Source organism: Sorex araneus, chromosome 7 (genome assembly GCF_027595985.1).
Source record: "Sorex araneus isolate mSorAra2 chromosome 7, mSorAra2.pri, whole genome shotgun sequence".
Classification (NCBI taxonomy): domain Eukaryota; kingdom Metazoa; phylum Chordata; class Mammalia; order Eulipotyphla; family Soricidae; genus Sorex; species Sorex araneus.
In genome coordinates, this window is record NC_073308.1 from 14,636,636 (window position 1) to 14,646,105 (window position 9,470).

A 9,470-nucleotide genomic window follows, 5' to 3' on the forward strand; every position below is an offset into this window, starting at 1 on the left:
CAGTGAATAATGGTGCGCCGGCACAGAGTTTTGTAAGGGCTACCCCCCAGCCGAGACTGAGGGAGCAGCGAGCAGTGAAAGGGGTACATGTGGTGCCAGGTGGGAAGCAGGCCGCACCTCTGCTGAGGGTGTGAGGATGCTCGCCCCCACCTCCGACATGAAGGTGTCTGAGTCTGAGCTTGTGGCCAGGTGTGAGCACGCCAGTGATGGCAGAGCTGCCGGGTGTGGGCCAGGCCAGCTGGCTCGGGAATCGCTGTGAAGCCGCCAAAGAAAATAAGGGCCAGAAGCGAGGACTCAGAGGGGAGAGCGCCACAGAGAGGAGCCAGAGAGGAGCAATGCCCAACACGGACATGGGCAGTGAGCGAGAAAAGAACAAAAGGCCCGTTGCTTAAAGCCATCTTTGCCTGTGTTCCCAAGTGTCCTTGCTAGCAAGACCCAGGCCCAGCACTCACAGGAAGTGAGTGGCCACCTGGGTGAAAGTTTCTGCTCTTGGCAGAAAGAGAATGGGCTTGGGCAATCGGCACGAAAGGTCTCCTGAGAGAAGCTTCTCTTCAGTGGTTGAGACAGGTCAGCAGAATGCACTGGGTTACAATGGCCAACAGGAACCAAACTTTCTGGACTGTGAAAGAACTTGGGAGATTGCTCATCTCTGGGTCCTGTTGGGTCACCACAACCAGCAGTGCTCAGGGGCTACGCCTGGCTCTGTGTCAGGAATCTCCCCTGAGTCTGTGCTCAGGGGCCACTCCTGGCTCTGTGCTCAGGAAGTAGGGGTTCGGGCCAGATCTCTGGCATGCAGAGCATGTGTGCCCACTCTCTGAGCCATCTCTCTGGCCCCAAGGTCATTTATCATGGAAATAATCCTTTTTGTCCTTTTGGTTTTGGGGCAACACCTGGCAGTGCTTAGGGCTGACTCCTGGTTCTGTGCACAGGGGTCACACCTGGCAGGGCGTGGGGGGGGTCTTTTGCAGGTTTGCTCTTCTCTCTCAAGTCCCTGAAATTATCTTAACACCTTAAAAATAGCTAAGCATGGAAAAAATAAAGACAAAATGTTTTCTGTGACATTAAATGTTTTCTTGGTGACTTAGCAAACAATCAATCACTTCTTTCATGATTAATACTTGTAAATAACTCGGAGCGTGAAGGCAGATCGGAGCCCATGTATCTGGGTGTCACCGGAGCTGAGTGAGTGTCATCCAAATATGGCATGGCCTGGAGATGAGAAAGAAAGAGCACATGTAAAGCTTAGAATCATTTCACTGCTTTCCAAATAGCCCTGGCTGGGGAGAGAACCAAGAGCCACGTCTCTTAGGGAATAGGTGAGAGTCAGGAAGACCATTGCACATTACAAATGGAAACACCCAGGAAGAGTCCCCAGAGCACTGTCAAGCGCCCCGCCTGCCTTCCTGTTCTCACTCAGGGTCCCCCACCACTGCCAGACGCCACTGGGCCTGCCCTCAGCCCGGCAGTCTGGAGGGAACCACCTGCGCTGGGACCTAATCTCGTATCCCCCCCAGCTCCCTGACGCCTCTCCTCCTCCTTTGGGAGCTCCGTCCATTTGTCTGCCTCTGCCCCCCAGAGTACTGGTCAAAACCCCACCCTTAGAGTTGGAGAGATTGTGCAGGAGGGAGTGGTCAAGATGTCTGCCTGGCACACAGCCAACCTGGGCTCAGAAGGGGCCCCGTGCATGTATAAGGAGGCAGGAAGTGGGGGCGAGGGGAGGGATAGGAGTCTTGCTGAGGGCCAGAGCAGGGGAAGTCAGCCTGACTTTACACTCAGCAGGCTTGTTGCCTGTTCTGGTTGAGTCACTGAGCTTGGAGGTTAGTTCAATGTTGGACAAGCAGAACTTGCCACTTGACAAGGTTTTATACAGAACAAGAGTGTGACCCAGATCATTTTCACAAGCTTTCATGGGGGCTGAACCCACTGCCTGGGGGCAGAGAAGCCTCCACTCGCCTCCAGTCTGTGGGACAGTGCTGGTGTCTTTGGGATAAGTGACTTCAGCAGAAACGTCTCCCGAGTAAGCACAAACCCGAGATCCTGCTGGAGGCAAACACATATCGCCGTCCTGCGCTCCGGAAGGGGTTATGAGTCACGGAGAATCAGAACGCAGAAGCCTGGGCGGAAGGGCACAGAGGGTAGCACGTGCCTGACAGATCGCTGATCCCCATTCTACCCCCATCACCAGCACTGGTCCCCTGAGAAACTTCTGAGCTAGAGACAGGGAGGAGGAGCCCCCATCCAAGCATTGCCGGGTGTGGCCCAAACATCACCCCCAACCCAAAATGTGAAAAGCAGAGGGCTAGAGACATAGTACAATGCGCAAGGTACTTGCCTTGCATGTGGCCACCTGGGGTTCAACTCTCATCACCCCTTATGGTCCCTGAAGCCCCTCTAGAAGCTTACTGGGTCCCAGTGCCATAACAGGGAGAGTCTTCATGGCATTCGAGGGCCTGATGTGTGCAAGCAACCCAGAGACAAGTAAGCACCACACAGGCTTGTCCCGCCCCTCCTTGAACCCCCGAGATAAAGGGTAGGGCGGGGAAGGTGGAAATCTGGTTCTTGTGCCCTCAGCACATCTGATCCATTGAGGTCAGAAAGATAATACAGCAGGGAAGGCAAGGGAGGCACCCAGCTGACTCCTGTTTGATCCCTGGCACCCCATTGGGTCCCCAAGCACCACCAGGAGAGATCCCTGAGCACAGAACCAGGAGTAAGCCCTGTGTACCACCTAGTGTGGCCTAAAAACCAAGATATGGACACATATAGATAGATAGATAGAAGATAGATCAATTGATAAAATCAATAGATAAAAGATAGATAACAAGGGCCCGAGAGAGTCCCTCAGGGAGGGTGCTGGCCTTCCACACAGCCAGCTGGGTCCATCCTCACACCCCATATGGTCCCTGAGCTGGCTGACTAAACAGAAAGATAGAGAGTAGATAAAAGGTAAACGACAGATGATGCTGGATCAACGCTAGATGATCACAGCAAAAGCAGACAAAGATGATCCAAAGCAGAAGCGAGGTGGAAAGTCTGGACAAGCCTTATTGCCAGCTGAGGGGCTAAAAACCATCCAAAGCTCAAACCTCTCCAGACCCCAGAAATTCCTCCTAGTTTATTTATAAACTCCCCCGTGGGGTCCCACGAACCCTCAGCCTTACTTTTGGCTGTGAAGTGCCTTTTCTCCTTGTGCGTGAGGGGTCCCATCTGTGCCCAGGAGTCTCTGCTGCCTCCCGGGACAGGCTCCTTGGCTCTCTCCTGCCGGCCGGCTGTGTAGGCACCGGGAAAGTGGCGCTTCTGCATCCGTAGCAGGCTGACTTGGTTGCTCAGCTCCACCAGGCAGTTGGATTCCCGCCTCTGATTGTACTCCTGGAGAAGCTCATACTTGCCCTGTTTCAGCTTCCCCACGATCACAAAGGTGCATTTGTTATGCTCCATCCTGCAGGGCTGAAGGCTGAAGGGAAGGACACTGTTTAGGGGCTCTGGGAGAGCTTGGGGCAAAGCACCACGTTGTAAGCCTGAGGCTGTGAGTTTGACCCCCAGCACCACCTCACATGTCAAAGTGCAACTCCCAAGGGAGGCTGTGGGACCCCTCCCACAAACACCACAATCAACTATGTGGTCTCCGGTCCACCCAGTTACCAAGGCAACAGCAGCTGCAAAAAGCAGAGGGTAGAGGCATGTGTTAAATAAAAGGAAAGGGCCAGAGAGACAGGACATCAGGGAGGGCACTGATCTTGCATGCGACTGACCTGAGCTTGATTCCTGGCATCCCTTAGCCCTGCCAAAACTGATCTCTGAGCACAGAGCCAGAAGTGAGCCCTGAATAATTCTGGTGAAATCCAAAACCCAAAAATAAAGAAGTAAATAAAAGGAAAAAAGAAAACTCAGTCACCTGCTTTTCCTTAATAACAGGAAGTTAGCAGTTCTCCTTAGGAACCTGCAACTGCTCCCAAAACACACACACACACACACACACACACACACACATACACATGATATAGTCATGACACTCACAAAATATAGCACAACAGTCTCTCACACACATATAATAGTCACAACACACACGATATGATCATGACACACACAATAGTCACAACACACACTCAGTATGGTCACTCACACACAATTTAGTCATGATACACACACAGTAATCACAACACACACACCCAATAGTCACTTACACACAATTTAGTCACGACACACACAATACGGTGACAACCCTCACATACACCCACACACATACACACTCATATCCACTCACACATTCACACACACAGCTCAGACTCACACCCATCTGGGAGGGTGCTCCGGGTTGGGCACCTCCCCCTGCATATACGAGATCTTCGATTACAATCAGCCCTGTGATTGTAAGACCCTGGGAACCCCAGCCCCTCAGCAGCTCAGACCTGAACAATAAACTGTCAAGCTTGGCTGTGTGTCACCAAGGGCGTCCTTTGGCCCTGAGCACTGCTGGGGAGACCCAGGAAAACCAGAAGAAAAAAAAAGACGCCCCCAGCCAGTCCTTTGCCTGATCGCTGCTTTGGATTTTAGGTCACAACTGGTGGTGCTCAGGAGCTATTTCCGGCTCAGCGCTGGGGTGGGGCTGGAGGCACTCCTGGTGTCACTTGAGGGACCACACAGTGCCCCTGGCTGCCCCAGGCCTTCTGCATGTGCTCCAGTCTTTGCCTTCTCATTGATTTTGATGATTGTTCCTTAAAGCTCTTCTCAGGTTTTCATATTTCTTCAAGGAGACAGGACATCCCTGAGCATTGGCAGGTGTGGCCCCGAGTGGTGTCCCGGGACCCACAGTGACGTGCCTCATGGAGAGAGGATGTATGTCACGTGGGTGACATTCCAAAGATAGCCTGGTGGCTGGTGCCACATGTGCCAATGCTGTCTCAGACTTGGCTGTGGCTTAATGAACACGGATCCAAACACCGGGGCAAACACATCCGACAGACTCACAACCATGTGGGCTGGCCTCGGGGGTGGCTAGAAACACCGTAGCCAGAGGTTGGGAAGGGCCCTGTCACTGGGGGAGCTGACTCAGTGTCACCCTCTCTGTGTCCCCACCTCTGTAGACCGTCTTGACACAGACACAGGAGAGGAGAGACAAGCAGCGGGTTTCGGTGGGCTACTGCAGTTGCTACCGCAAGATGTAGCAGCTGGTCTGTGATCTCTGCGTAGCTCAGCCCACAAGAGGTTACCCGGGGGATGGAATATTCTGGAATGTTCTGCTCTTTGCCCCTCCAGCTTTGTTTCATTCCTAGAATCCTGGCTGAGAGTTTTAGAGCAGTAACTTATCAGCCATGTGTCTTTAGATAAATGACAATTTTCAACCTCTCTCTCTGTTTGGTTTGGAGCCACACCCCGAGATCGGGGCTTACTCCTGGCTCTGCACTCAGGGACCACTCCTGGAAGTGCTCAGAGACCATGTGTGGTGCCAGGGATTTAATCTGGGTCGGCTGTGCGCAAGGCCAGCCCCACACCCCCAACACTCGTGTGTTAGGGCTGGAGAAAGGCTCGGTGGACTGCTGCCCATGCTCTGCACACAGGGGCCCTGGGTATGACCCACATAACTACCTGCTCCTTCGGAGCCACCAGGTATGGCCTCCAGAAGCCCACAAGCCCTGGAGCTGCCTGTTCTGTCAAGAGGAGAAACTTACTCCATGATCCGTCTCTGTGCATGTGTGCTGAGACAGGCAGAGAACTGGGGTGGTGGTGGGTGTGGCAGGAGCTCGTGAGAGCACTGGGAAGCTCCCTGTATACGAGTATCTGCCCACACTTGTCCTCAAACCTCCTGGGCCTGGGCACTCTGACAGCCACTGCTCTGGGTCAAAAGGAACGGAGTCCTGGAGCCCGTACTTAAAGGGCTTGGGGCTTCACTTGGCAGAGCACCTGCTTTGCAGGCGCAAAGTCCTGGGATTGAGCCCGGCAACCCCCCCTCCAGATTAGAGCAGAAAAGTCCCCTTACTGCTTACCCAATACTATGCGGGGCCCGGACCAGTGTTCAGAAGCTCAAAGCTCTGCACCCCATGGTTCTCCGAGTACAGAGCCAGGGCAGCCCTCAGTACTGCCAGGTCTATCCCCACCCTCAGCAAATGAATAAACAAAATGAAGGGGAACTGCCCCCGAGGTGACTCAGGGGGGAGCATCGGCCTTGCCTGTGTGACCCCCTGACCAGGTTCCATCGCAGAACGGAAAATGGGCCAGAGCTACAGTACAGCAGGCCGGGCACTTACCTTGCAGCGGGTTCAATCCCCGGAACCCTGATAGTCCCCTAAACCCAATCAGGAGTGATCTCTGAGTTCCGAGCCAGGAGTGGGCCCTGAGCACTGCAGGGTAGGGCCCAACACGCCACCCATACACGCACAAAAAGGGTGAGGGGAGGATGGGAAAGCCCTGGAATTCTTTACTTCTCGGCCTAGGAGTGCAATCTACGTGCACAAATAAAGCAGTGTGGTTACGTGCAGAGCAAGCACAGAAGGGGTGGGGCGGGAGTTCTCATCGTCAGTCTCCTCCACATCTATCTGCAGCCTAAATATTTTGGGGGGGTGGCCACACAGGGTCGTGCTCAGGGCTTACTCTTGGCTTTGTGCTCAGAATCATGTGCAAGGTGTGCACCCCGCCGCCTGGATCTCCCACCCAGCACAGCATCCACCTGCACACAGAGAGAGAAGCTGAAACGCCTTCTGCCCTCCTCACCCCTAGTCACGATGGAATTTGCCTTCAGATGGAATTTGTCTTGTCCTCACATCTTACCCACTGGCCACTGCGGGGGCCTTTGCCCGGCAGCCACGTCCCTCCCAGTGTGGACTTAGCTCCTCGGGTGCTGGCCAACTCTATTGTTGCGGTGCTCTCAGATTCCACCCCACGCCCTGGCTGCCCGAAGTCTCAGCTGTACTTCCTGTCCAGTCATGGTCTGCCTGGCAGAGGCCGGGGGAGGGGTGTTTCACGATCTCATGCCTCTCAGCGGGTGACACAAAGTCTGACCTGGGGCATCATGGAGCTCCTGCCTGCATGTGTGAGGCCCTGGGTTTGATCCCAGGCATTGCAGAAAGCAAATGAACAAAGAAACAAGATAATAAAGTTAGATTTTTTTCTTTTTTTATAATATACTGCTATTTATTCAGCCATTAATTAAGCTGATTGAATTGGGCGTGAACTCCACATTACATTTTTTATTCAGAATGTTAATTTTATTTTATTATTATTTTTTTGCTTTTTTTTGGGGGGGGTCACACCTGGCTCTGCACAGGGGTTAATCCTGGCTTTGCACTTAGGAATTACTCCTGGCGGTGCTCAGGGGACCATATGGGATGCTGGGAATCGAACCCGGGTCGGTCACATGCAAGGCAAATGCCCTACCCGCTGTGCTATCGCTCCAGCCCCAATTTTATTTTATTATTTTATAATTACTTTTCCCACTTTTTATTGATTCACCGTGAGATATAGTTACAAAGTTTTCATGTTTGAGCTTCGGTCATACAATCATCAAACACCTATCCCTTCACCAGTGCACATCTTCCACCATCAAAATCTCCATTATTACCCCCCACCCCATTCCAACCCTTCCCTCGCCTGTGTGGCAGACAATTTCCCCCATACTCTCTCTCTACTTTGGTACATTTGATTTTTCGACACCAGTCCCACCACCACTAAAACCTGCTGAAAAGGCAATGCTAGACGATTTGTTTTATATTGCTTATTATGAATAGAATATAATGTCCAGGAATTTCTGTGTTGTTCTCTTTTAGGAGGTTTGATTTATAGTCTCCAGGTCTTGGCCATTGATGAGATTACTTGGTGCCGGGGGCAGTTTGTGGGTGTGACTGACAAGCTACTGGAAAACTGGGGACCTGGGGGGAGGAAGCCCAGTCCTCATCCAAGTGGGCTTGGAGATCTCAGTCACGGGTTCCTGCTTACCTCCACGCCACCAGCCTTAACTGCATCTTTTGATCTCTTTTGAGATTTATGGGTCTCTGAAATATGACCAATAAAAGAGCTTAAATAGCTTAGTTGGAGGTGGTTTGTGGGTGTGGCTCCCACATACCTAACTTTTGGCCCTTTAATTTCTTGGTAAACTTGGCCCCAAGTTGTTGAGGTCTGGCCAAAGGCACAGCAGCAATTTTGGGGTATCTGGAAGTCTGAGGGCACCATCAGGCTGCTGATGCACTTGCCCTCAGGTACAGGTTGACGCACTCGCAGCACCATACCCCCAAGGGTTAGATTCTTACATAAACTGGCAAGCACAGAGTAGAGTGACATCTCCAGAGACAGGATAAAGAACGGAGAGCTGAGAAGGATGTTTGTGCTTGGCTCAGGGCCATGTGAAGCTCCTCCTGGCTGGGGGCTTCTTCCCATTTCCCTTCTACTTTCCTTTCATGGAAAATAAACCTTTCTATGTCCAACTATATTACTGTGGGCCATGGACTATGGGCCAGAGGGGCAGCTCCACTACTCACTCTGTGTAGGAGGTCTGAACTCCATCCCCAGCAGGGACCCCAAGTACCACGGGGAGTTAAGTCCCTGAGCACAGCCAGGTGTGGCCCCAAAACAAAATAGAAAGAAAAAGACTTTTACTTTTTATTTATACCCGTGCCAGGGCCTGCCCCCATTCCCCTGCCCCAAGCATTCTATTGCTTGACTACAGCCACAGTCATTGTTTTACGTTTTTAATTAAAATGTAAAGTACTGTTGTTGGAGAGATTGTGTGTACAGAAGGTAAGATGCTAGCCTTGCACGTGGCTGAACCAGGTTTGATCCTGTATGACCCCCCCAAGCATCACCAGAAGAATTTTCTGAATACAGAGCAAGGAGCAAGCCCTGAACAGTGCCAGATGTGGCCCCAACCATTCCCCCCCAACATATATAAATATATACATACACACATATGTATCACGGTATCACTGTCATCCCCTTGCTCATTGATTTGCTTGAGCGGGCACCAGTAATGTCTCCACTATGAGACTTGTTACTGTTTTTGGCATATCGAATACTCCACGGGTAGCTTGCCAGGCTCTGCTGTGCGGGCGGGATACTCTCGGTAGCTTGTGGGGCTCTCCAAGAGGGATGGAGGAATCGAACCTGGGTCGGCCGCGTGCAAGGCGAACGCCCTACCCGCTGTGCTATCATAAAATTCTAAAATAATTTATTTCTTGGTTTTGTAGCCACTACCAGCAGTGCTCAGGGCTTACTCCTGGCTGGTGCTTAAAGGTCCCTCCTGGAAGGGATCAGGGAACGCTATGGGGGGCTGGGGGTCAAACCTGAGGTCGCTGTGTGCAAGGTAAGAGCCTTTGCCCTTGTACTACCTTTCCATTTTCAGATGGGAAGCGTAGGGAGCAGCCAGGAGCAGCAGTATGAACAGCGGTCAGCTCTAGTTCAGAGCCCGCCCGCGCGGGGCTCCCGATTGGCTCCCGCGCGGGGCTGCGGCGCCGATTGGCCGCGGGCGGACGCGCTGACGCAGC

At 52.5% G+C, this 9,470-nt stretch overlaps 1 protein-coding gene across 1 annotated transcript; it reads right to left on the reverse strand.

The window, feature by feature from the left end:
• Positions 1–997: 997 nt before the first annotated feature.
• Positions 998–9,388, reverse strand: SPATA45 (spermatogenesis associated 45). The gene is made up of 3 exons (XM_055144973.1): positions 9,315–9,388; positions 3,162–3,454; positions 998–1,209 (listed from the first exon to the last, which is right to left on the reverse strand). The coding sequence occupies exons 1-3, from the start codon at positions 9,320–9,322 to the stop codon at positions 1,190–1,192; spliced, it is 321 nt and encodes a 106-aa protein (XP_055000948.1). The 5' UTR covers positions 9,323–9,388; the 3' UTR covers positions 998–1,189.
• Between the last annotated feature and the right edge of the window lie 82 nt (positions 9,389–9,470).

Bases quoted from the DNA above. Each gene is read 5' to 3' on its own strand.
- SPATA45 (XM_055144973.1), bottom strand. The intron at 1,210-3,161 runs GTAAGGCTGAGG...TCTCATCTCCAG, and splicing joins AAGGCACTTCACAGCCAAAA to GCCATGCCATATTTGGATGA.